The following is a 27,628-nucleotide window of genomic DNA, read 5'->3' as shown; positions in this document are numbered from 1 at the left end:
AGTGGAGGATCAGAGAGTGAGAGTGACATGTCCTGCCTTCATTAGGCCCTTCAGGTCACCTCCTGCTCGGGTTCACCTTTACCTGAGAACCCCACTGGAGGTGTTTGCAATCTCACTGCAGGAGAGCTGGCTTTCCTCCATGCTGGCGCAGCTTCAAGCCCAGTTCTGCTCCTTGTGCTGCCTCTGTGCTGCCTGCCTGACTACCCTCAACCAGCCTACTCCCCGAGCTGTCTTCTCTGGCCAGCTTAAGTTGCTTCCTCGGACTTGGCTCTGGCTGTGCACATAACATTACTTTCCTGTACCTGCTGCCTTCTGTGCTCTTGTATTGAGGGGAGGTTGCAGTGGAGCTGGCAATTTCAAAGAAACCTCTAGGAGGGAAAAAGAGGAGGTGCAAAGGGTTCTCCTGAAGTCTCCTCCTACTTCTGGGAGCAACCTTGACTTTGAGACAGGTCTGTATGTGGTGTGAAAATGGCTGAGAGTGTGTTCAGCTGGTCTAGGGAGCTGCAAACCTTCTGGGTCCTCCTATTAAGGAACACAAGGGGCCCAGGGTAATTTGTGGTCTTGAAGATCTAGTGGAATCTCTCTCCCTTCTTCCCAGGTTAGCTCCTGGAGTAATGCTGGAGTTTGCTACGCTATGACCATTGAAGCAAGGCATGGTGTTGCCAGATCTGGCAGGGTTCCCAAAGCCATTTGTTGCTCTTGCAATATGAGGCACCCTCCTGTCTAGGAGTGCCATGCAGATCACTTTCTGTACCAGCCAGTCAACTGGGAAGAGCAGTGTGGAGAGGTTCCTAGAGTCCTGGTGCAGGACAACAGTACTGGACTTGCCAAGTGCCCTCGAGTACCAGCCAGGTGCCTGCAAGAGAGGCTTGAAGGGCATGTGGGCAAGGAGATGCTACATGGCTCTGCTGAAGGATATAGCGTGGCAATGGTGATGATGGGGCTGGAAGAGGAAAGTTTGAGCCCCTGAAGGTGGCAGGCAACCCAGAGACAATAAGGGAGGAGCAGGGCTAAAACTAGAAAGAGGAGAGAGAGAGAGAGGAGGACCTGGAGGGTCTGCAGCAGGAGATGGAGGGCAGAGAGGGCTGCCTGTAGTCCCTGGGATGTTCATTGTCTGCCCAATGGGGATGAGGAGACCCAAGGAAGGCTAGGGGACACTGCCTGGAGCAGTGGCTCTCACAGAGACAGAGCACCCAGGCATGGCTCCCTGCCCACAGCATCACAAAACCCAACCTCTCCTATAAAGTAGGCAGCTCCCTCCCCTTGCACAAGAGACCCTGTGTATGTTCACAGCCCAGGAGGACAGAAATCACCACACACCTGTCCACGAACAAATCCACGTATGATACAGACATGTGCAGAGGCTCCCAGGGGATAACCGTAACCCTGTTCTGCTTGCCTGTCCTGGCTTGGCTCCCTTCATGTGGCAGTGGTTGAGAATCAGGCTCTGGTGCCTCCAGCAGCTGTCCTGACCTGGATAAACCCAGTTCAGTGCAGAGGCCATGGCAGGCCAAGGCTCTGGGGAATCCACTGGCATTAACTCTGGTCAGTCCTGGTGCTCTGCAGATAATCTGGCAAAGGCAGTTCAACGAACTTGAGGGGCTGGGGTCAGGGTTGTGATCTGTTAAGCAGACTATTAGGGGACCCTGCCACCAGGCCAGGTAATTTGGAGATGACAAGTTACTGGTCGTGTTAGATCAGTTCATCAGAGTTGCATTTCCCATGGTCCGCCTACCCAAGACGTGGCATGTCAGACCTCTCTGTGGTGCAAACAAGACCTGTCTTGTTTGTCCAGAGAAGGGTCATGTCTTGCTTCCTGCAAAGAGTCTCCAGTGATGTGGGACCATCATGACCTTTTGGGGGACTGTCTCACCATGCCCTTGTCTTGGCTTCTGTAGCTGCTCAAGCAGCACCAGCCCCTGAAAGAGATCAGATTTTGTTTTTTCGTGAAGCTGGGAAGACTAAGCCATTCTTGACCTTATATTAAACTGAAGAGACTAATTGGATCCCACACGCCCTATCTCACGGCACAAGCGCAAGACTGACACGACTGTGCATTTTCTAGGCTTTCATCTAGTTATAAATATCCAACATAACAGGGCTTCCATTGCTTTCTCCAGGAGATTATCCCTGCAGCCGAACCAATCTGATAAGCAAGTATGCAAGGCTATTTATAGCTTTTCAACTGGAAGACAGATCCATGCCTTTTCTTTGTAGATGGTTCTTCACTTGATTAACACACATATCGGTGTCCTCCTTTTTTGGACACCTTTTACTGTGCAGACTGCAGTAAAATGCTGTATTGCAGGGGCTGAGCCAGGTCCTTTTCCAGAGGAATTACAATGTTTCTGATGAGGACTTCTCCTGTACCTTAGCACTGATGTGCCAGCTCCTCAGTCATCCCAGGCATTTGTCATTCCCGGTATTTTACCTACCCTGCCCACTGTTTCCTCCCCAACATTTTGCCATGCTGTTATCCACTTCTGTGGGGTACACTGAGCTGGGAACTGAGCTTAGTCTCCCACTTGGACACTCGTTGCTTTTGCTAAAGACATCTGCTCCCCCTCTATCACAGATTTGCTTTGGTTGGAAGGAGCCTGGGAGTGATTCTGCTGTGCAGAGGATCTGCCCTGCCATAATGCATGCAGAGCTTGGATTATGAAAGTGCCAGTCTCTCTCCATTGACAATGGAGAGAATTTAGTAAGATTACAGGACCAAATACAATTTAGGAAATGTTACATGAAGGCTGTTTCACTCTGTCCCTGTGTGGTACAAAGGTACCTGAGATGACAATATATTGGATGAAGTATTTCTGAATTGTGTTCTTCAGCCCACAGAACAGGGGCAAATGTTTAATCTGTTTTATCCCCATTATTTAAAGTGGGGACCCCATGCCACTTTTAATGCATGCCCTTACAACCCCACACTGAATATGTAATTAACAATCATCTCATGAGCTTTCACAGTGCACTTAGTACAGTAGTATCTGTACTTCACAGATGTTAATGAGTTTATCCTCACAGCTCCCCTACCAGGGAAGAAATTCCACCATAGGTGGGCAATGAAATAGAAAATTATAATCTGCATTTCTGAGATGTCTGCTAGCTTTGGGTGACCCACTGGGATAAACTGGCAGCTTTGGGTGACCCACAGGATAAACTGGCAGCTCCTTGGTCTGCTCTTTTCGGAAGGTGAGAGATGCTGTAGGATCCCAGTGCTCTTGAGCCATGAGGCAGGTCTCCAGCTGCTCTTGGATGGTGAAGCTGAGGCTGCATCGGCTGCCTCTGGGCAGCTGCTGATGTACGAGGTGTGAGCAGCATGGCTTTGGGACTTTGTGGCAGAGCTAGAGGTAAAACCCTCTCGCCTGGTTCATAGCTATAGGCTTTTCTGACAAGACCAGCCTACCTCCTCTGTACACCTCAGCACAGCTTGACAAAATGAATTGAGATACCATTTCCAGAGTTTGACTGCTGGACTTAATAAACCCCTTTCAGCCCAGATTTTTCTTTGTTTCAAGAAAGTCTGGTAGATTGATGCATTGCAAAGCCAGAAGGAGCAGCTTGTCTAACCCCTGCATGACACAGGCCATAAAATCACAGGCCTTGTGATTTGTGCGTCTCACCATGGCTGAGCGGGAGCGCTCCTTTGGAAAGATCCCATTTTGATAGAAGACTGCAAATGGTGGCAAGTGTACGAGACCCCTGCTGAGCCCTTCCAGTGGTAGATCCTCTCTGCCCCCAGTTTCACAAGCCTACACTTAAATTCTGCTTGAGCTGCTCTAGCTCCCATTTCTTTCCATTGAATCTTATGATATTAGAAGACACCGCACTTCATGCGTACTTATAGATCACATGCAAGCAAGTCAACATTTAAAGTTCTCTTTGATACACTCAAAAACTGAGTCAAGTCCCTTGCTGTGAGCAGAGCCAAGGCAAGACATTTTGGCAGCTGGGTCTCTCTTCCTTTCCTCCCACCATTCCTTGGGCTCCTCCCAGCCATTGCCATCTGCTCATGACACCAGCACAGACCTGCAGCCCCATTCCTGGGCAGCAGCAACATCTGGCACATCTTGGATGTATGTACTGCTTTTTGGCATCCCTTGCAAAGGCAGCCTGGGTTGATTTTTTCCTCCTGCTCCCCTTTGCTACACTTCTGATTATAGTTCAAGTCTTCCGTTCCTTCATACCATTTTTTCTCTTCATGATTGCCAATTTGCCAACAACCTTTTAGCAGCGTGGATGTGTCCAGATGATAGCCTGCAACTCTCCAGCAGCACTCAGTGGCATCCATAGCAGCACCAGGCACAGACATAATGTGACTGCTAGTGTTTGTCTTCGTAGTCTCACAACAGGCATGTGTGTCCATCGCATGCAAACAGAGCTGCTTCTGGCTAGCACGGGGCTGTGCGTGCATCCTGCAATGTCACAGCACCATGAGAAGGTGGGTGGCTCAGAAGAGGACTCCCAAGCCAACAGTCCCTTCTCACTGCTCATGGTGATGAAATGGATTTGCAGCACTGCCTCCTGTCTTCTGCTTAGTGTCAGTCCGGTCATGAGCTTCTTTTTAAGGTTCTCACTGTTATTGTTGTTCAGTTCCTTCCAGCCAGCAGATGGGACAAAAAAAATTACTTTCTGTCTCCTCCTCTGGCAGAGTGAAGTCTCTAGATGTTAAAACCTATTCTTCTTTTTCTGTATTATCTTTAAATGTCCCTTTTGTCTCGCAGAAAGTGTTCCAGGCAGATGTTCATGCTGCAGTTCATGTTCAGTCTGCAGATTTTTTTTCAAACGTACCCTGCAGCATTTCTGCTTTGTTGCAGAGCGCTGAGGAATGCTTTTGACTGGGCTCCCATCTTGGATGTGGTATTTGAGCTAGCTCTGTGCCATTCCCAGTCAAACGCCAGTGAGCCCAGATAGGATGTCTGGTACACAGACCTTTTCTGTTACTGAAAGATCTCATACCTTGTGGGAGAAAACTGAGGGTATCATCACGTAGGATAGGATAAATGCTGCTGTCCATGGAGTAAAGAAAGATGGTCTCTGGCTGGCACGGTGCACCAGTCTCCCCTTTGCTGACTGAGAATGAACAGGTCACACATCTGACCAGCTGAGGACCATTGGCTTGGGTCTGACTGGTGCTTGGACTCCTCTCTAGCTGAGACATTGGGGGATTTTTTTTAAACTGATCTTCAGCCCTTTCCTTTTTAACACTGACTATTGACATCAGGGCTGGAATTACTTATTGTAGATGTTTTGTCATTACTAGTAGTTTCCAAGTCCTGCTCTTGTTTAGGGTATGCATACCCTCTGTGACCATCTTCTGCATCTTGTCTACGTCTACAAATTATGTCTGGGTTTCTCAGTGATCTTCAGCTCTACAGGCATCTTCATTTCTTCATAAGAAATGGTGATTTTCTCTACTTTCTGCACTTAATGTTGGTTCATCCCCAAAGACAGCTTCTGATTTTCCTAATTGCTACTGAAGGGAGATGTGGAAAAAGATTCTTATCATGAGAGACAGCATCCGACAGATTGCAAATGGTCATGGGTTACACCATCTTGGTTTCAACATGCCATTTCTGTCTGAGCTGCAATTTCAAACTTGTTCTCACCCTATTTATTTTTTCCCATATTTTCCAGCACCAGTGTCTGGGTAAACTCTTTCTTACAAAAGAGCCGTTCAGGTCAGAGCAGTTGTGGCATGCCACATCAACCAGGTCACCTTCCTTAATTGTACTGAAGATCCCAGGGTAAACAGAGTACAGCTGTTTTTTCTTCCCCAGACTGAGTAGCAAGTACATTGCTACTAGATACAGAGAATGCCTTTAATCCTCTCAAGACCTTCTAAGAAGGATGCTACTTGCTTCAGAGGTTGTCCAAAATAGCTTTAGTAATTTCTTTGACAGTGTCTTTCTTGTCTCACAGGATTATGTGGTAGTGCACATGTAAGATTGTTCTCAAGTTCTCCAAAGATCCTTGGCAGATCCTGGACATCTTTAGAGGAGTTATTTGAAGGAACCAAATTTCACTGTTGGATTCTGATGACTTTTTTCACCCTTTCTGTACCTGAACTGTGGTTGCATTACATGATTATGAAAAATCTAGGCAGGACAGTCATTCTGAGTCAATGACCAAGAGACAAAAAGCTTCATATTTCAGTAGGAAGGTGCCTTCTTTTGTAGAATATATAGGTCCCTATGGCTGTATGTGTGCCTCCTGCACTTGAGATTGCTATTCCTTGCAGTCCTGGGCTGGGCTGTGACATCTTCCATTCCCTTTTGCTGTCTGTGGCAAGATGATGGAAGTTAGTGAATGTCATCTCCCTTCTTTTATGTCCTTCACATTCTTTCTGCTCTGAACCTACTGGATGGAGAAAATCCTGTCATTTTTTTAATCTTTATTTTTTCTCCCATTTGGAAGCACTACCCAACACGATCCTCTCCCTGCACTATCATGAGTGCACATCTCAGGGAGGTGACCCTGCTCTAAATTTGCTGATTTACTGGGCAATACTGCAGAGACCACAGGCTTGGAGAATATGCTGAGAGCTAGCCCACCTTGCTTTTTGGAACCACTCTTTCCTGTTCACTAGGCTTGGTCAGCTCCATGGCAAACTTTGAGACTTTTCTTATAGGAAACACCTGCAAACAGGTGGGAGCATATGATTTTTATCTAAAAACTATAAATGAGCTTATGCAGGGAAGATGACTTCTACTGTCCCAGGGAAAGGAGGATTTCCCAGTCTCCCAGACCAGGGAGACCAAGCAATGTCATATAACTCCTCCAGTCCAGGGCAGGAACACTTTCCACCACCATTTCATCTCAGCAGGCCTGGGGCTGGGTCATAGCTCTCACCTGGCAGGGCATGCATTCCTGCAGCCCTAGTGACATTAAAACAGGGAACTCTTCACCTTCACAAGGTGGCTGCAAGGTGAGATATAGGTTACTGCCACTCAGTCTGCACAGGACTTAGGTTTTTTGCTTTTGCCTGGCAATGGTGGCAAATGCCCATGCAAATGGGCATGCACAGCTATTCTTATCTGGACCAAATCTAAACACCCCTTCTTTGGTATAAAGTCTATTTTCCAAAGAGTAGTTTATGTCACCCTCAAACTATTCAACTCAAGTTTGCTAAACTGTGTTACAGGAAGATCCACAACAGGAACAAGAGGGTGGATCCCTTCTTCTTTTGTACCATGTTGCTCTCCAGAGAGGACATTTCCTCAGAATGAGGGGTTGGATGAAGCTCCTTCAGACTCTTCTTTTGTGTTTTCTATAACATTTTAAAATATGCATTTGAACAGGGCTTGAGACCTACTGTCCTGCCTTTGGACAGGTACTCTGGAGCAATTGCAGATGGTCCATGGGATATCCACGGGGGAGAGCCAGCAGCTGAGTTATGAGCATTTCTGTTGATGAACCTGTTAAGCATAGCCAGCACCCTGTGTGTTTTGTTAGCAAGAGGGCCAAAATAGGCAGCTCCCCTCCTCTCTGTCTTGGTTTGCTCATCCCTGTCCCTGTGCCATGTGGTCTGTTGTGCCAACACAATTGTTTGTCTGGCTGCATGGTGAACTGGATCAGGGAGCTGATCAGGCTGAAGTTTTGCTGGGTCACTTCTTTTTGCTATATTACTCTTCAGTCAGAGCAATTTTCCTAACCTGACTACTCTGTGGCTCCACAAAGAGCTGAACTTGCAGAAAGCAGGGATTTTGCAGAGGGGCAGTGAGCCACCAGATGAGGTTGGTGTTCAGGTTTAGAATAAGTCTAAACCAGAAAAAGTAACCAAGTGTAAAAGCAATAGACAACTAGGATCCCTCAGCATCCCAGACTATTTGTTGTTTTCAAAGACCTGCTTCCTTAGAAAGCTCCTTTTGAAGTAATTTGACGTGCCATTTCCAGCTCCTGTGTGATCTAACTCAGTTATTTCCCCTTTATCTGCCTCTGAATGCTCGTGAATGTCTCTATAAACCTTCCTGCTTGGCAGTACCTATTCCCATGTAAAGGGACCTGCATTAGTGTGGGATTTAAACTTAATGCTGGATAAACTTATGAAGACTCCTGTTTGAGCTTCTTGAGGAAGCTGCTGCTTCTTCACACTGTATTTTCTTTCTCATAAAAACAGCATGTGCCTGAGTTTGAAGGATCGGTCAGGTGTAGATCCCTCAGGTGCACAATCCCTCTCGCAGGCATGACAGGGAGGATAAGGGATTCATTCCTGTCCCCGGTGAAATCAATGTGAGCTTTGCTATTGAGACAGGTCAAATGTCAGTCTCAGTTGTTCGCTCTTCCACAGGATTTTATGCTTTGTGCTCTCACTATCAATGAATCTCTCTTCCTGTCTCTTTCCCACAAGCTCTCATCCATCCTGATTTGAAGTCACCTCCAGTAAGTGGTTGTAACGCTAGTTCTTTGCTTTCCTTGCAGAGAGGACACTCCATAAATCTAACATTAGTCATGGCATCTGGAGAGAGATACCAAGGATAGGCTGCTTTGACTCAGACGTTGTCTAACCATATCAGCCCCTGTGTTTTCCTTTCCTTTTAGAGAGCTGAGGTTCCCCTGCAGGAACCAGGGCTCATTTCATGTGAGCTGATGCAGCAGTCTACTCAGGGCCAGTGCCGACACAACAACAGTGTAGAGAAGCCACATGCTGGTCAGCTCCTTCTTCCCTGGGCAGTGTGGTTGGACCTGGGCTCCCTTTCCAATACCTCAGCCCTCTATCTGGTCTGAGCAGAACAAGAAGGTTTCAACAACCAGAAATGGGGGAAGCTTATGTGCTTCATGTCTGACGGGCTCCATTTTCCCAGGCAGTCACATCTAGACAGGTCTCAGAGGCATGCAGTGACAAGTTGGCCATGTTTGTTGTCACTGGAGACTACAGTGGGATGAAGAAGGGGCTGTGCCTTTGCACCAGGTAACAGGCTTCCCAAATAATCTCTGCGATGGGCTTCAGTCTCGCTCCTCATGGGAAAGGAGGGCTGCACCTCACTGATGGAAGAACAGGACTGCCCAGTGTCTGATGGATACTGAGTCCTACATGGGTGCTCCTTCCACCGCCATATCACTAAAAACAAAGAGCCAGATCTTGTTCTTGGGCTTTGAGGCCAACTGCCCCAGCACAGCTCATGTTTACTCGGCTAAACTCTTTCAGTCAGTGTTGCTTTGTCCATCGTGTCCATTGGGAAGGGTTCCTCCACAGTGCTCACCCTGAAACTGCACCAGGGCTCTTGTCTGGCAGACAGCTGCTCTGAACCAGTCAAAAGCAGGCTAACCTCAAAATGAGCCAAATGATGAAGACAATGCTCATAGTGGGTCTTGGAGATGCTTAGATTTACACTGAGGGCCTTACTCCAGTGTAAGACTGGCATTATCAGGTTTAACATTTCACTTTTAAAATAATTTAGAGCAAACCGGCAAAAATGCTGTGAGTCAGTAATAAATGAGCTCAGATGGCCCATGTGTGAGAGGACATGTGTCTCTGTTTTAGTCTATCTGTGTTCACATACTTATTCAGATATAAAAGGTAAAATGTTCTTACATGGATGGCCATAAACCCTCTGTACAAGAAACACTGGGAGAGGCTGGGGAAGGGATCCAGCAGAGAACAGCAGGATGCTGGAGTACATGGGCACAAGTTCATAAAACCAGCAGTTCTCAATCAGTATATGTCTGCGTCTGTTTTAAAATGACCTTGCTTGGAAGTGAAAAAACAAGAAGGCTGCGAGAGAAAGAAGGAGAGGGTTAGGATATGATCTTTGTTCAGGGATGTGTCAGAACAGCATGTTGTTTTGTTTTATAGCTGCTGAGGAAAGACAAGATGGAGTAGGGAATGTAAAATGACAGAGTGAGTAGATGTGATATTTGCCTGATGTATTTTGCTGGTAATTAGTATAATGCCAATTAGATACAAGTAATCTTTTTTTTTTCTTCTTCAGCTATATAAGTTATTGCTTGAAAATATGCCAACTAAAACCAAGATATTAAACTTCAAGGGATATAGAGATCTCTGTTCCTTGAGGATCTCTAGATGAAATTACCCAGACAACAGGGATCTTGACAAAAGCAAGACTTATTATATCTAGAAAGAAAATGAATAAAAGCAAAAGAAATGGTGTATTCCATGTCTAGCGTCTTGCTGCTTATTAGCCACACAGGAAGGGGCACCCACAGAGATGCAGATAACTCAGTCAGAGAAGGCAAATATCTTGCCTTTCCTGATAACAATGCTGCTTCAGTGCTATTGTTCACCCTATCAGTTTCCCTCAGCAGCCAGATCCAGAACCCTTCCCATGTTCAGGCACTTCCCTGCCACAGGTAAACCCTGCTGCCCACACACGTTTTATTTTTCATTCTTCAAGCCCTGTTTTCTCTCTTTGCTAAACCACATCATAAGACACAGGACTTGCATTGTTTTGCTTCTTGGTCCCTCGGGACATAAACATCCTTAATGATGATTAATGGCTTCCTTCGAAGGGTCAATTGCTGATCCTAGACCTCTCAAATCACAGATCCTTTTGATCTCTCTACCTGTCCAGTTCTGGGCTGCTCTTTCAAACAGGTACACCACTGCTTTGCTCAATGCTACACACATTTTTTCAATTGCTATGGACTATGCATAAGGAGCAGACCTGCTCTTACCATCTTCTCCCTTTCGAAAAATAATCTGTAAAAATTTGCCCTTGGACTGATTCTGGAAGTTTTCATAGATCTCTGTTGAACCATGAAATCAAAATCTTCTTGTGATCATCCTGCTGTTCCCTTGTGCTGTGCTTTGGGGGTGACAGAGCTGGCAAATCCCCTTTGCCAATCTGCCTCTAATGCAAGGCGATGATGTATCCCTGTTGTCCTGCCAGGATATTAGGCAGCAGGTTTAATCCTCACTCGTTCTTTAAAGTGTGTTTTATTCATTCTGCGCCTTTAGGACTGCCTCTGGCAGGTCTCCCTCGAGTGGTGCAAACTTTATTGCATCTAACCTCTAGCAGTATGTAAACTGCAGCACCCAGGGATAGCTGGAGGTTGATATTCCCTATCGGAAGTGATTATCCTTCTTTTTCCCACTCTCCCACAAGAGCGCCTTTCTGCCATCTTAACAACAAACATGGAGCAGAGCAGTATTCATCAGGATCTGGGTTTTTTTCCTGGGTCTTCCCAAACAAACCATAACCAGTCTGCCCTGTTCCTAAACCTCCCCATTTGCATCAGCACACTGATATCCTCCTGTTTGCTCAGAGCTGCCCCTTTAGCAAGCTGCATTGGCAGTGATACCTCCTATTTTTACATAAGGAGGTGACTTCTCCCTGGCCGTGGCCATCAGCACTGCAAATCCTTTCATTGCCTCAGTGGGGAATCATGCCAGCAAGATGGCAAGTGGTTCAATTCAGAAATGTTAACCACCTGGGCTGATTTCTTGGCATGTATTTTGGCCACACCACAGGAGGATTTGACCAGTGCATATGCTGCTTCTGCCATGTGCCAGTCACAAAATCTCTCCCCATTTAGCTTCCACTGCAGATTTTCAACCTCTGAGTCTGTGGGTGTTTGAGGTGTCAATAATGTGCATTTTCAGCTGGGTTTATGGCATGTCTCTTCACTGCAGGGAAATAGGCTGGGTAGTTCAGAGGTTCAGGCTGTCCTGTGTGGGCTGCTCTTGATCTTCGAGCAATCAGCAGTCAGACACCCTCATTTGGTATTGGATCATTCCTCTAAATTTTCATGACCATACCCCTGGTCTAACACTCACAAAATTGCTGTATGTTGGATTTCATGTGCATTTGGTTCTTTGTGGCTGGGTGTGGTAGCCCGGTCTATGTGTGCATCCTCTGTCAGCAGACAGACTTTTCCTCCTCAGGGCAGCCCAAGAGCATCAGCCCTTGATTTAGTGCCCATCCCCTGATCCTTCAAATATCCACCACAAATTCTGGTAAGGATCTGGCCTCTCCCTTCTCAGTGTCTGCATTATGGTTCAGGCAACTACCACGTTTCTACAGTCAGAACAGACTGTAAAGAAGCTGAAATGACAAGTGAATGTGCTCACTTTACTCTTAAGCAGCCCAGGAAAGATCTGTGGAAAGAAAACAAAGCATATGCATGCAAATCCATACTGTCATTTCCTCTCCCAGTTTCCTTGGGGTTTGGCTTGACTCTCTTTCATGGGCTTTTCCTTCTCCCCTGCTCTGCTTCTCTCCTAGTGGTCTTGGTTTTCTTTGTTTCCAGATGCCCTTGTTGAGGCAAGCCCTTTTCATAAAGTTGTTATTTCCTTTGTCACTTAAACACCTATGTGACTTCAAAGGCCTTGAACAGAGCTTTGCTTCGTGGCTACTGGCCCCCCTGCAAGAATAATTTCCCCTGATTCATTGTCCTGCTAGTGAAAGGTTATTAAATTGTTGATGGAGCTTAACAATTGTTTTGTTCAAAGGCAGACATGCGTATGCTGGTTCTTTTCTCCTTGACACAAGAGCTTTAATACAAGCGTACAGTGAAAGGCAGCCACCAAGGAGCAAACACAGGGAGTGCTCATAAAACCAGACCGGTATTCCTAAGTCGTCCCTGTGCACACAAAAACTGGTGCACCTTGCAATGCACTCCTAGGCTGCAATGCACTCCTTGCAATGCACTACCTGCTCACTCCTGTCCGACACAAGCCTGTAGGTGAGGTAAGACAACTGGTCTTGCTGAAAATTCATTAAAAACAAATTAATTAAAAAAATTGAAAATATCGTGCATTAATTCTTGCTCATATGATTAGGACACTAGGAGGACTGAGGAACTAGCAGGTGAGCAATGGTGGGAGAGGGCCACCCTTTTCAGGAGCAGTGGAAGGACTGTACAGTGTTGGCATAAGGCTGAAACAATTGCTGTATTCCTCCTTCTCAGAGCATGCCAAGCACATGCATACATCTCCCAAGCAGTCTGTGCCGTCAGAGCAGCTTTTGGAACCTGCAATGAGGCTCATTATATAGACTGCGCAGCCTCAGGCTGCTTGACATTTTGTATTATACAGACTTATTTTCAATTGCTTATCACTTCAGCAGATTTCCAACACTAAAGCTTGAATTTTCCATGCTGGGTTTCCCTCAGGTTGATTTATTTTTCTTTTTTTCTTAAGTTTTAGCAGAGGTGTTCCAGCTGTTTTTTGAGAACAAGACATGCTGTCTCAGCCCTGCTAACAAACTGGTTATAAGAATTTCTTTTCAAGACCCATTAGCTTAACCATGCTTTGGAAGAGAGGTGTGGAATTTGGCATGGAAGCTGTCAGCATCCGTTGGGGGTTGTTTGCCCCAAAATGGCTGAGTCTCTCATTGAATGTATGCCAGCATGCATCTCTGTGTAGCTGTGCCCACACACCGCTGTGTGGCCTTCAAACAACAGCATTTCTCAGGGCTTATGCATCCTTGACCTCCCTCAGAGACCTGGTGCAGGAGCTTGCTGCAGTTTCTGTTGCTTGATGGCCATCCCTCCTGTTGCTTGATGGCATCCTTCCTGGACATGCCCCTTCCCCAGTACTCTGGGGGTCCCCAGTTTTCTTTGGGGTGCTGGGTACTGCATGGCACGGGTTGTTCCTTTCCTATGGGAAGACTGAGTGTGGGTTGCTCTGCCACTGGGGCATGTGGCACATATGGACTCTGGTGTCAGGGTGCATCTGAGCATGCCTTGTTGGGAGAGCTGCTTTGGGGCAGGGTCAGGGATCCAGGGTCCTGCTCCTGCTGGAAGATGGAGCTAGCCTGTAGTGCCTTCCAGCCTGCCTGTGGCAGAGGCAGCTTTCTTGGCTCACTCACAGGCTGACATCACGGAGGTCCATCCAGAGCTGAGAGGACCCTGCATCCCCACACACACAGCACGGCCGCTGGCAGACTAGCACTGGGGCTGGAGCTTGGTCCCTCCCGGTTCCCGGGCTGCTAGCACAAAGGGACTCCTTCTGTATCTTCTTCTCCTCCCTTTTATTGTCCTTCCTGGGGCATGTTCCCTCCCCTTCTCCCTCTTCTTCCCTGGTGAACTGGCAAAGGCTGCCTCAAGCTCCAGTGCCCTCCCTGATTAGCTGCTGCCAGGAAGGGAAGCACGACTGCAGCTTTAATTAAATGATAAGGGCAGAGCCCCGGAAGTGGGGAGATAAGTACAGCAGTGTCTGCTACCACACTTGCCCAGGCTCTTTCTAATTAGCTTTGAGAAGCTCTAGAGAGGAAGATTAACCCTTGGAGGGAGGCTGGCTGGAGCTGTGGGCTGCAGCAGACAGAGGGTGCTGAGGCCAGCCCCAGGGATGTGGTGCTGCAATTCACCTGGAAGCCTGTGTGGGATGTGGGCTGGACCCCTCCATGTGCTTCCCCGAGCCCCATGCCTGAGCAGAGGGGCTGGGTCAGAGAGGATTATACCCCTACCTTGCACAGGCACAAGGTAAAGCTCAAGGATTTTTTGCCGCTCAGGTTCCTTCTGTAAGAAGCATTTTCTGCCTTAACACATCCTATGCCTGGCAGCTGTGGGGTGGCCTGGGGCATGTGGGTTGCCACGCTTGCCCTCACTGCTGGTCCAAGGCTTTCAGTGCAAGTGGAAAAGTGTCCCCAGCCTCTGGAGCAGTGAGTGGCAGGAGCACAGAGCAAAATCCTCCTGCAGGAGCCACAGGACAGGTCTCTAGTCCCCTCTAGAAGCCATGATGTGTCTCAGTGATGCTCTGAGAGGAGGAGGGAGATGGGGTGAGAGTACCACTGTATGTCAGCAACCAAGGTGACAATAATAATATGGAACAGGAGCTCCCCAGGACCTGGTGCCACAAGGGCCACGACCTCAGCTCTCCTGCCATTCACCCAGATGCAGCAGACCGCGGCTGGAGAGTGCCAGAGAGAGAGCCCCAGAATGCTGGGCACTTCAGCTGTAGGCATGCCGTAGCTAGGTCAGCAGGTAGCCAGAGCTCTCACCAGCATGGGTGCCACTGCCCCTGGTTCTCGTGCCTGGCCCCTTCTGGTCACCCCCCTCCCACCAGCTGGCAGCACACCCATACCGGGGGCATGTCAGGAGGCTCTGGGCCATGCATCCCTGTGTCCCTGGGGAGCCTCTGGCTGGACAGGGGGACAGGTCAGCCCCACAGACCCAGGCTGGGACACCCACCGGGAGGATCTGGAAGGAATGCTATGCATGGGAGGCATCGGCAAAGGCTAGGTGGGAATGTGGAAGGAGCAATTGTGTAGGTATTTGGGCAGCAGGAATGCGCATACAAGGCATGCATGAGCTGACAGCCCCGGGGACAGCAGGTGGTGTTCCTCTGAGTGTTTATGTAACCATCATTAGCCCTTGCAAGAGAGGACTCAAAAGCCAGAAGAGCCCTGTGCTCTGACATGCCTCTCCTCCTTGGGCAGGGGGGAAAGAAGAGCGGCTGCTCTACTGCCCACAACTTCTTGTCAAGACCTTTGTGCACTCCTGAAGGTACTACAGCAGTTGTTACTCACCTGGGCTGGATATTGCAGGAGCAAATAATGAGACTGGGAAGATAGTTTGGCTATTGCATGGTTTGGTTTGGTTATTGTGTGACTCCTCAACCTTTCTAGTGGTTGTTTGTTGAATGTCTGTTGTCTGTAGGTGTCATGAGAAGTTCTTGGTTGGCTAGAGGACAGTGTTTGGATAATATAGGAACCAGGATTTAATTTTGGAGCTGGACTTGTTACTGTGTTTTATACAATGTGGGTGAAGAGGATTGCCCAGTAATGCTCATTACTTGACTTTGTTTTAAGTTGTTTGAAGTTTTGGCAAACTTTAACTGCAAGGACACAATTTTTCATAGTGGACAGGTGCCAAATATTTTGAAAAGTGGCAGTGAAATCTGTCCGGGTATTTCACTTCCAAAAGGAGGTAGGAAAGGAAATTGCTATTTTTTTCTCAATAGCAAAGCAATCCCCCTATCCTCCAGCCCCATGCTTTACAGAAGTAATCTGTGATCTGTTGACCCCTTCATTGTACCTTCCCCAGTTTCTGCAGCCTGTGGGGTAGAGTCTCACTGGCAAAGCCTCTTCTTCCCGAAAAGCCTGGTATATCTCCCAGGTGGTTCTGTCCTCTCCCCCAGAGGCACAAAAGGACCACAGGGAAAGTATTTTCCACCAGAGCGTAATTCTGGTCTGCATCATGAAGCAGACTTTCATGAAGCAAATTAAGACTGCATGTACAATCCTAATTTTGGCATTTCCTAACCTTTGAACCCTGTAATCCTATTAAGGTAGTTTTTAACATAATTATTCAGTAATTTAATGTAATAATTCTGCTTTTTATAGTCCAGCGAAGGTTGAAGCCCCACTGTGTCAGGGTAGGAGAACATGTAAGTGGCACCACAAGCACAAAATCTGTTATAGGCAGATTGAATTTGTTTCGCTGCGTATCACAGGGATTGCAGTGAAGCTGGGGGGCAGATGGTGCTTTTGGGAGTCCTGTGATTGCTGTAGTCTGTCGCTGAGCCCCGTGAGCCCTGCCTGGTCCCTGTAGGAACACGGTCAGTGTTCAGAGACACCCATCTGGGTGCTCCTGCTGCTGGCACAGGGTAGGGATCACCTCCCATTGCTGTGGTGATGTGGCCATGGGATGCCTGCGCTTCCCAGCCAGCCTGCCACTGTCGCACAGCCGCCTGCAGTTTGCAGGTGTAATGGCAGCGGGGAGGTGGTCCCTCAAGCTCCAGCTACAGCAAGCAAGGGAAGAACGTGTCCTCTGGGAGCCTGGGCTCAGGCCCTCGCTGCTGACAAAGTGGTTTAGCACTACCTGTGCTGGTGAGGCTGAGGCTGGTGGGTGCATCTGTCCACATTAATTATGTGCCAGTTCTGCTGTGATACCCTTGGCAGGATCTGGGAAGTCATTTGCTTCGGTGCTGCAGTTAGTGTGTGTTGTTGTAATATACTCCAGAGGCCATGGTTTGATCCGCGCGTGCATCTGTGAGCTGACAGGCCATTAACTTTGGAGCAAGCTGTCTGTACTGGTGTTTAGATACTATTGTTTAGCGTGAGGGGAGAGACACTCAGTGCTGTAGGGTCTGAGGAAGATGGCTGTGCACGTTATATCTTGACTTTGGTGCCTAGGAGAAATCCATCTGTGTGCTGGGATCAGTCTGAGCATCTTTCTCAGTATTTATTGAAAGAGTGGGTGTTGCTCGTTATTGCCCTGAGAGCTGTAGGTGTGGTGTTGAACTGCAGTAACCACCTTTACGGGCAGTCTCAGATACCAGAAGCCATCTGTCTGCATGCTGTAGTGAGGATGTTAAGTTTGGAAAGCCATCTGTCTGGGTGTTGTAGTGCTAGAATTGGTCCCTGAAGCCGTCTGTCTGGGTGTTGTAGTGCTAGGAATCGTCCTGCAAACTGTCTGCCTGGGTGTTGTAGGGATGATGTTAGCTCAGTCTAGGAAAAATAGGGACTGACGTGGATTGCGGGGAGCAATCTGCTTGTGCTTTCAGCTTCCGATATTTCTGTACTCACTGATCTCTGGAGCATTGCTGTGGAAATGGGCAGCAGTCCAGCAGCCTTCCCCAAGGCCTGGAAAGTGAAATTGGTGTTGTGCTTGTGCTGCTCTGGAGGTAGAGGGCTCTGGTCACATCCACACGTGATGTGGGAATCAGAGGCCAGAAAGGAGATGGACTGAGGAGATGCAGAAGGCGAGCTTGCTGCTCTGCTCCCCTGTGTCCCGAGGGTGGGCATTCTCTGCTGAGGATAACGTAGTGGCCGTGCCCACCTCATCTGGGGATCTTGAAGAGGGACCTTGTGTCTGGGCTTTGTAAAGGAGCTCACAGCTCCACAGCTACCTACAGCATAGCTCCGCTCTCCCAAAAGCCCTTGCAAGGGGAAGACATGTTGGGAAGGAGTCACCGAGCTCCTGTACACCAAAGGAAGCCCACGCTGAGCTGGCCAGGTGGGGACGGGCTGTTGAGCATCTCTTGCTGACAATGTGGGGGACTCCTCTAGGCTGCTGGGTTGGGCATGCAGCTGCAGGGGAAAGGCACGGAGAGGGGTAAGTCAAGGGGTGGGTTAGTGCAAGGCACTGATTCCAGCAGTGCCAGGATGCAAAGACGTGAAGAATAGCATAGCATAAAATAGCATAGCATAGCATAGCATAGCATAGCAATGGGGCTGCTGGTATAAGAAAATGGGATGTTGGGGCACACTAGCCAAATAGCTGTACTGTTAGGGTGTAGTGAAGAGGGAACAGACCATGAAGCTGTGGTGCCTGGAGGAAGCAGCACTACAGGGGAGTGGTATCTGGAGGGAACAGCGCTGTAAAACATGGTACCTGGAGGAAATGGCACCATTAGAGCAGTAGTGCCTGGAGGGAAAACAGCAGTGGGGGGAGGCAATACCTGGAGGGAGCAGCAGCACAGAATGTGGCACGTGGGGGACGTGGCACTGTGGGGGACCAGTACCTGTAGGCAGCAGCGCCATGGGGGAATGGTGCTTCCTGGTAACGGCGCTGCGGGGGAACGGCACCTGTAGAGAGCAACGCCACAGGAGAGTGGTACCTTTGGTAACCGCGCTGTGGGGGACAGTACCTGTAGGGAACAGCACTGTTGGGGAACAATACCTGTAGGTAGTCGCGCTGTAGGAGAGTGGTACCTATAGAGAACAGTGGCATGGGAGAATGGTACCTGTCAGCAGTACCGTGACAGGGGAATGGTGCCTGTAGGGAACAGCACTGTAGGCAATGGTACCTGTAGGCGTGAGTACTCCAGGGAGTGGTACCTGGAGGGAGTGATGGTGCAAGAGAATGGCACCAGTAAGCTATGGTGGCACAGGGGAATGATGCCTACTCTCAGGAGCTGTGCTGTAGGAAGGGAGTCGTTGGAAAGAGCAGCACCGGGGAGGCTGTTCCCATTGCATAGATGCTGTAGGGGCAGGCAGGTAGGACAGTGCTGCTGGGATATGATGTCATGGGAGGTCACCGCTGTAAGGGATGTCCCAGGCGTGGTCCTGGGGGCAGAACTCTGAGGGCTCGGTGTGGGAGGAGGGGTGTTTCCCTGGGTCCAAACCAGGGCAATAGAGGTGGTAAAGCTGCCTGTATGGGAAACACTGCAACCTTCCCTGGCTGAAAGACAGCCATTTTGAAGAAATACCTTGCACCCCAGCCCTCAGTTTGCAGCATGGGGTGTGCTCTACCCTTCTACCCCCTGACTGAGGCTAGAAGAGGTACAGTGCTTTTGGACTCTGAACAGGGGTAGCTGGTTGAAATTAGTGGCCGATGTTCTCCATGCCACCAGGTAGGGAAGATGAGTCTTTCTGATCTAACACTTCAGGAAAGCATCCTGCTTTGCCTCCAAGCTGCTCTCCCCATAATGTCATATTCCCTATTTCTCCGTACCACTGAACCTCTCCAGTCCCTCCTAGCATGCTGTGCTTCCCTCCTCCTCTCTTCTGGGCTTCTCTGCATCCTCTGCTGTGCTCTGCTGTGTCACATCCCCACAGTCCCACTGTCTTTCCTCCCAGAGCTGCTCCACTACATCCCCTCACCCGCAAGATCTGGCCTCCTGTGCTGCATCATCCCTGCTCACCCGGCGCTGCACACCATGCATATGGTGCTGATGTCTGATGCAAATGGAAGACAGGGATAACCAAACCAGACTGCGGACATTGCAGATGGTGACAAAAAAAAAGTGGTTGAGGCTGGCTCTCAACCTCTGCTTGAAGCTACCTGGCTTGCAGTGGGCGAGTGAACCTCTGCACATCTGTTGCAGGAGATGGAAGTGACTGCTGAATGAGGCTGCCTGCTTTTGTCTCCTGTCTAACAGTACTCAAGTGCGCTGTTGAAATCCCCCAGTAAGAGCAATAATACTATTAGAGGAGCCCTTGCAAGTGGCTGCAACAGGATGTGTTCCTGCCCTCCATGGGGATATATAGAGAGAAATAATTAGCAGCAGCACCAATATGTGCCTCTTCCCGGAGGAGACAGCCTGGCACAGTCTCCTTCACAAAGATGAGAGGTGCCCTGGATGTCAGGAGATGAGAACAGCTACGCCAGCATCGAGGACAGAGCCATGGCTTGAGAGAGCTTCCCCTCCTCCAGCCAGAACAAGGGCCCAGGGTGCATCTCTGAACGAATCTCCATGTGAAGCCTCAACTGTGCCCCCTTTTCATCTGAAAAGTTCAAAGGGATGCGACTTTTACTACCCCAGATTCATTCCTATGCAATGTGCCGAGGCAGAGCAGCCCCGAGGCATATAACAAGAGAATGCCAGAGAAATGCAAAGCTATAGAAAGGGAGGAGCCAGAAGACTGCGAGGACTGTGAATACCCAAACAACCGTGCAACCCTCCTGGCTGTGAAGTACAGCCTTCTGGCATGGAAACGCCGATAACAGGATGGGCCAGCCATCTGAAGCAGCGCAGGGAGAGGGCAAAGCTCAGGAAAACAGGGCAGCTGCACAAACATAGCTTTTACTTTGCATGGCCAGGATGCTGTGGAGGAATGAGATGCTGAAGAGGGCATGGCCATCCTCTTCTTCACCTGGGAACTTTGTCAGATTTCAGGGGGTCAGAGTCACAAAACTGCATTCCTGGGGTGGAGGAGGGATCCAAAATCCCAACTACACTTCATAAGGTGAAGTGGGCACCTCAACCCCAAGGTGAAGTTTGCGCTTTGCCTCCTCACCACACTTGCAGGGCATCTAGAATCAGCACTTTGTGGGTAAAATTTCCACCAGTGTTTACCTGCAAAGAAGGATTTTTGCTTGTCTGTGGTGGCGTATTGAAGTCTCTGGCCCCCCAGCATATGCAGAGAATTAGGCCATAGGGTTGTGTTTGCTCTAAATCACAGCTATTCAGAAATTACACCCTGCCCTGTTCCCGGGCTTTTAAAGCAGAGCTGGTTGTGCTCATGGCACATAATACACTCCTTTAGTGGCAGAGCTCTGATGCCAGCATCTCACTGCAAGTAAAGGGACAACGCTGGAAAAAGACTTCGGTGCCAGAAACAGACAATGGGAAAACCAGAATAAAAGACCCTGAACACAGCGTTCCTGCTTGATCCTGTGATTTCTGAGTTGCCACTGGTGTGAGGAAATCACCATAGCTTTGTTCACTGGAGAGGTAGCTTTTATTTCAGTCCTGCCAGTACCCTCTGTAGACTCAGCAAAGCACCTTCTGCCAGAGCAAGAAGGAGTGGCACTCATCCACTCCCCACCCTGGAGTGCACAGCACCAAGGCATTTCTGGAAGCAGAAATGATGATAAGCCATCCCATTTGTCCAGTAGAAAGTAGATGAGAGAGAGACAGTGATATTGCCTCTGTTCAAGAGGAGTGAAAGACAATGTAACATGACCTCAAACTGACCACGCCAGTGGCCACCAGGGCATCCTGTTGTCCTGAGAGGAAGAGCTGGTGGATCATCTAGGACACAGGCTCCAGTCTCTGCTTTGACTTGCACAGAGTAGAGGTGAAAACTGAGCTGTCTTGCCTCTGGTTTCATATCTTGCTTTCTGTCTGTAGCTAGGAGAAAGAAATGAGACAACTTTCCACATGCTCAGGAAATAGGACAGTTGGTCTGTGACCAGCCCTGAGAATGACCCCAAAGACATGCACTGGCAAGCTATGCTCTCACACTGGCCTGTGCGGTCATCTTGTCTTCTGTGATGCTTGGGCTCCTGCTTTTGCACCCTGCAGTATGAGCATGGCTCTCCCCTGCGCATGAGTTCATTTGAGTGTGCCCATTTGTGGTGCATGAGCATGTCAGCACACATCCAGCTGGGCTGTATCCGTGTGTGTGTGTGCACATTGCCATGTGATGCACAGCCCCAGTCCCTCTGCACACAAGGGCTTGGGGTGCCACAAGCCAGGTGGCTTCAAGCTTTGCCTCAGGTTCCCATGTGAGTCCTGCAAGGTCCAGTGGCCTCCAGGGAGGCTAGGATAAGGTTGGAGAAACTGGTGAGAGATCAGCAGTGGTGGCCAAGCAGCCTCAAGGAGGCTGGAGCAGGGCCAGGAGAGACCAAGGGACTCCTGAAGGCAGTGGGTACCAGAGGGATGTTGTGGGGCTCAGTGCAATGCGACGGGGAGGGCTGGCAGAGGCTGAAGGGTCCAGGAGGATCCTAAGGGTGGGTGTGGAGGCTGGGGCCTGTGCAATGATATGACCCTCTCGTCCTTTTTCTGCTCCTCATTAGAGTCCCCTGAGCGGAGCAGGCTGTGAAGGGGGTCTGCGCTGAGGTATGTCCTTATGGCTTCTGCCAGGATATCACAGCTTACGTGTGCGCCAGGGGACGGGACACAGGAGGCGGCTCCCAGCATGGGGAGCAGCATGGGAACCAGAGCCTCCGCAGGACCCAGGGGGAAAAACTGGGGTGCCTCAGCCCCCAGAGGAGCTGATAATTTGGGATATAGTCACTGGGGGTTGTTTTAGGATAAGATATGCTCATGCACTGGTTTGCTGCTAACTTCGCCCCTTCTTCCATGCCCATCTCTTTAGCTCTCACTTATGACCCTTGTCAACCATTCCCAGCATTGTATGGAGCCTTCTCCCACAGAGACCTTCCTCACATCCCAGGGTTGCCTGTGTGTCAAAGCTGTGTCAGGGTGACTCAGGGATGCCTGTGTCCGAGAGCCCTGAACTGGTGGCAGGTGGGACGTGCTGACGAAGGCAGAGCCCCCAGCACGGTGTGAATGGCTCTGGTTTGCTTCTTCCCAGGGCTGAGGGAGTGCCAGTGGGTCTGTCCTTTTTTGGGAGAAGGGGATTATGTGTACCAGTGTGTATCTGGTGGGAAGGGGCATGCCCTGAGCTGGTGAAAGCCCCATATGTCTCAGGTGCCCAGAGCTTCTTAGTATCTCCCTCCATCAGTCTGCAGGGCTGTTTGCCAGCAATGCAGTGGAGTGAGCTCCTAGGTGGAGAGATGGAGAAGACTTCTGTGAACCAGAAGGGACACCTGCAAGTCAGAGCAGTCTCAAGGTCATGAGCAGCCCCCCCTTTCATCCCAGCATTAGCACCAGGCTTGATCTGCCAGCAGGTGCTTGTGGTAATGGGCAGTGATGTGTCCCAGGCAGTGGCAGGGGGCTATGTTGTGCCCCAAGTTGGGGTAGATGGCAAGGAATGGCTTGTGTCTGGGATGGCTCTTGGAGGGACACTTTCCTCTGCATGGCAATGCCAAGTTTCGGCCTCTGAAGACTTGTGACAGGTACTCCCTGTGTAAAGGACACATGGCCAAGGCTCAAGAAGGCCTTGTAGTGTCTGGAGTAGAGAGTGACTGGTATGTGAGGACACCAGACCATGAACTGGTATAGCTGGTGGTCAGAATTTCACAGCTATGCCAGGAGCAGGGAGCTATTGATGCCCTCAGATACTTGGCTCTCTCAGGGGCAGGTGTTTGGTGCACAGAGAGGCTTGAGCGCTCCTGGGGCAGGGACTCATGAGTATCAGATATGTCCATCCTCTCTGGGGGTAGACATGGGTTTGTCCATGTGTGCTTTGCTGCGCTCAGGGATTTCAGGCTCCATGGGAGATCAGCCAACATCTGAGGACTTCTGGCTGGGCTTGGGGCTCCTGCTGATGTGTGCTTGGGGAGGCTTGCAGTTGGCCTGGCATGCCTGATGGTGAGGAGGGCAGAGCTGCCCAGGGATGGTGCTCAGGAAACATGGTTGTACCTCAGGGCAGCGAAGAGCCTGTGTTTAGGGCAGTTCCCTGTCTCTGCATGGTGAAGCTGTCAGTGGTGCCCAAAGGTGCTGGACCAAGGGAGTTCTTGGAGCCTAGCAGAGTCCAGGTGGTGCCCACAGCTATGGGGTCATGAGTCCCATGGCAGCCTGGCTTCTGCTGTGCAAATCCAGGCTGTGGAGCCCCTCCTGTATAATGCTCATCTCCAAAGGGGGTGCGCTTAGTGAGCTCTGCCCCATGCTCTGCCTCCTGTTTCTCTGCACACATCTGCTGCAGGGAGGATGCTTGTCCAGGGGGATCTGGGTCTGTGAGCTTGGATGGGAGGCATCCGCTGCCAGGAGCCCTGGGTTCCCCTCCCAGCTCTGCCTTTGCTACCTGGGTGACCATGGGTCCAGCTGTCCCCTCCCACCGCAGGAGGGTGTGGTTAGGATGGAGACAGGCTCTGCTGCTCATCCCTGTGCTCCATCCTCACGTCCCAAGCCAGTGGTACCTGGGCATGCTTAACGATGCTCTCGCTTGCTTCTCTGCAGATCTCCGGCCTCTGCCTGATGTAGCCATGACTGGGACCTGTACCCGGGAGTGCACAGAGTTTGGCCACTCCGATACCTGCTGGATGCCCGGCCAGTCCTCCCCCAGCCGCAGGCCCAAGAACGCCCTCAAACTCTCCACTTTTGTGCCTTACCAAGACAGAGGGAGTCAAGAGCAAGTCGGGAATGGCAGCCCCAGACTCTCAGAAGAGCGCAGCACCAAAATGGCCAACCTCCGCCTGCTCCCCACGTACAGTGCCTTCTCCAATAGTAGCCATGAGCCCTGCAAGGACTCTCCCATGGAGGAAATTCCTCTCACCCAGACCTCGGACTTCCAGCCAGCCACCACCCCCTCGTCCCAGACCACCAAGAGGGAGATATACCTGTGAGGCTGGGCATGAGGGGCAAGGAGTAGACAGGCTTCTGAGGCTGGTGTCCAGAGGAACGTTTTAAACTTCAATGCTTTATTGCTCCGGTGGCCTGTTCTCCAGGCAGTGGGCTCAGCGGACAGCAGGGCAGGGCAAGGCAGGGATGAGAGGAGCGCCTTTTTAACCCTTTGTTTCCTGGGGCCGGAGGTGGGTGGGAAGGATGAAAGCATCCAAAACCCAATTTCCAAGCACTTGTGGGTGCATGTCTCTGAACTGCTGCATCGCTGGGGAGGGCTGGGCAGGCTCCTGGTGAGGAGGGCACGGCTGGGGAGAAGGGCTTACGTACCAAAGGTCCACGCAGCGCTGGTGGAGTTCCTGGGGCATAGGACAAGGGGTGTCCCCATGCACGGGGAGAGAGCTGCCTGTCTCTTTGCTGTAGACTCCTGTAAATACGAATCTTAGGAATGACATTCAAGTCCTGCCTGATCAAAACTTTTTATTGTCCTTGAAACAAAAGACGTTTAAACAAAAACAAAAAAACACAAAAAAAAAAAAAAGAAAAAAAAAGGAGAACAGAAACAAACCACAGGGAACAAGTTGCAGCTTTGAATGGTTTGCTGCGTGAAAGAGCCCATGGGAGCGCAGCGTCCGGCTCACACTCATGTTCTATATTGTAAATAGAGATGTGACCAGTCCCTGAAACAGCAGCTGGGGAGCTGGAGGAGAGGGGCAGTGTCCTAGCTGGACTGTAGGGACTTTGCTATTTTTCAGCCTGGTTCTCTTTCTGAACATTGTCACTGTGCCCACAAGCTGCAGGGTGCCTAGGGACTGCCCAGTGCCATAGGCGGGGTCTGCTTTGCTGGGGTGGGGGGGTTCCCTGGTGGTGGCCCTGCGCCCGGCAGGTGGAGGAGAGATGGGGAAGCCCACAGTCAAGGGACCGGCTGGGTCTGGAGAAGCCCTCAGTCCAACTCTGCTGGCAGGGAGGTCATCATCGGCTGTGGTGTCTCAGCCCATCGCCTTGTGCCTCCTCCGGGGCAGGGGATGCCCATGAGGCCGGCTGTGCTAAGCCTTTGACCTCCGTCCTGTCCGCCTGTAAGCCACCATTGCCTTTGTGAGGAGGAGCTTTGTCTCAGGGTCACACTGGGGGCCACCAAGCCCCTGCCCGCTGGACTCCCGCTGCCCTTAGGCCACAGGGCCACTCTCACGGGATCCAGCTTTCTCTTCCATTGTCAAAGGTCAACCGGTTTCCCTGGCGGGTCCCCGCTGCCTCGGCATCCTCGGCTCCCTTGCAGGGTGCCCAACTGGGGCAACGCTGCACATGCAGTGGGGAGAGGACCTCCTCAACCCTCAAGGGGCTCCCTGGAGGGGGATGCCTGGGCGCTTTCCTGAGCCTCTCTGTTCCCTCGGGAGCTGGGAGCAGAGTCCTGTTTTGGGGGGCTTCACATGCACACCTGGCAGGAGGGGTCCTGGGGACTTGCGCCTCATTCCTGGGTAGCCCTTCCCGGTCCTCCCCTGCCAGGATGTGGGGAGGGGCTGTGCTGCACCATTGTTCTTCCCGTACTCGTGCATGCATCGATCGTCTTAATCTCTGGGATCTTCCTTAGGGAGTGAGGCCAGTGGTAACTGCAGGACGGTTCCCCTCACGGCTCATCTTCGGTCCATGCGGTCCATCACCGTGGGGCTCGCAGATGGCTCTGCTGGGCTTGACCAGCATGGGGACACCACAGGGACAGGGCGCCCCAGCTGCTGCGGGTCAGAGACTGCCCTGCCAGAACTGTAGTGCCTGTCAGGGTGCAGCATGCTGGAGGTCGCCCCTGCCCAGCCTCCTCCCCACCTCCAGCATCCCTCTCTCTGAGCAGCTCCTCTCCCTTTGCTTCGGTGGTGGTGGCAAGAAGCGGCCAGCTCCCTGGTGAGGCTCCGGGTAACCTGAGGAGATGTGGTGCAAGCTGAGCCTGGGTGATAAGGGAAGGGCGGCAGAAGGTGCCTGCTCGCACCCGCACCCTCGTGCCCCAGCCCTGCTCCTCACCTTCCCTGGGCGACATCGCGCTGCACTGCATCGCCCGTGGCCCCAGCACCTCGGCGTGCCACCCGGGGGAGGCAGGACCCTCCTCCCAGCCTCCTCCTGCTGCTCCCCACTGACCAGCCGGAGGTCCCTTGAGGCGGGTGCGATGCTCCCGGTGGATGTCCACCCGCCTGCCCGCCTGGGCATCCCTGCTCTACCCTTGCCTGCGGTGGCTGCCTGGTGGGGCCCACATTCCCCTGGCCTGGCTGCCTGAGCAGGTCACGCTCCTGAACTTGTTTTTATTGTAGCTCTGTAGTTTCAGGGCCAAACTGGGCAGAATGTGCAATTTGGCCGTGCTGGCCAGGATCTTTGACTCCACTGCCAACTCGACTGCTCATTCCTCTCCTCAGCTCAGGCAGTGGCAGTGTCCAGTGCCCCTCTTGGGGACCTCCTGGGAGAGCAACGTAGCCACATCTGAGGGGTGCTTGTCCAAGACCAGCTTCCCCTGGCCCCTCGCCTGCGGGTGGGCTCCCTACTTTCTACTTGGGGTCACCAGAGGGACCCTGAAGCTCAAAGCCCTGCAGCTGGAGTTGCTGTCTTTGTTTCCTGGAGCACCTGGCGATGTTCTCAGTTCGAGCATGGTGCAATGGGGGGCTGAGTGCAGAGGGGGTCCCAGAGGGGTGGGAGGGATGGGTGCTGGGGATGGGTGCCGGGAGGGGTGGCGGGGGGGATGATTCTCGTTGGGGTGCACAGAGGGATGGTGGGGCTGGGTCTTTGGAGGGGAGCACAGTGGGGAGAGGGCATGGGTATCTGAGGGGTGGAAATAGGATGGGTGTCTAGGGGGAGCATGGGTGGGGGTGAGGGTGGGTCTGTGGGGAAGAACAGAGAGGGCAGTGGGAATGGGTCCTCCTTGGGGTGCTAAGGGATGGGAGGCTATGTGGGGTGCAGCAGGGATGGGTCCCTGAGGAAGAGAAGGCACTGGGCATTGGTCCTGGGAGAGGCAGTGCTGGGGATTTCTCCCAGGATGAAGTTGACAGTGTCACTGGGGATCAGTCCCGGGGGAGGGTGAAGAAGAGGTGCGGTCAGAAAGAAGCTCATTTGCACAATTATAAGCCAGAAGAATAAAGCCTCTGTGCATGTGGCAGGGGGAAGCTCCCCACA

General features: G+C 51.0%; 1 protein-coding gene across 4 annotated transcripts in view; it reads left to right on the top strand.

The window, feature by feature from the left end:
• Window positions 1–24,940, top strand: part of PCDH1 (protocadherin 1) — a 54,645-nt gene extending 29,705 nt beyond the window's left edge. For 3 of the 4 annotated variants that reach the window (XM_072871766.1, XM_072871764.1, XM_072871765.1), the window contains one exon: window positions 24,101–24,940. In XM_072871766.1, coding sequence (XP_072727867.1) covers window positions 24,101–24,486 — 386 coding nt within the window. In that variant the 3' untranslated portion in view covers window positions 24,487–24,940. Of the gene's footprint in view, window positions 1–22,092; window positions 22,136–24,100 lie in introns of all 4 variants that reach the window. The other variant, XM_072871767.1, reaches the window with a different exon arrangement.
• Window positions 24,941–27,628: the final 2,688 nt, after the last annotated feature.

This window comes from Ciconia boyciana, chromosome 9, assembly GCF_034638445.1.
Source record: "Ciconia boyciana chromosome 9, ASM3463844v1, whole genome shotgun sequence".
NCBI classification, from domain to species: Eukaryota; Metazoa; Chordata; class Aves; order Ciconiiformes; family Ciconiidae; genus Ciconia; species Ciconia boyciana.
This window is presented reverse-complemented; position numbering and strand designations above follow the sequence as displayed.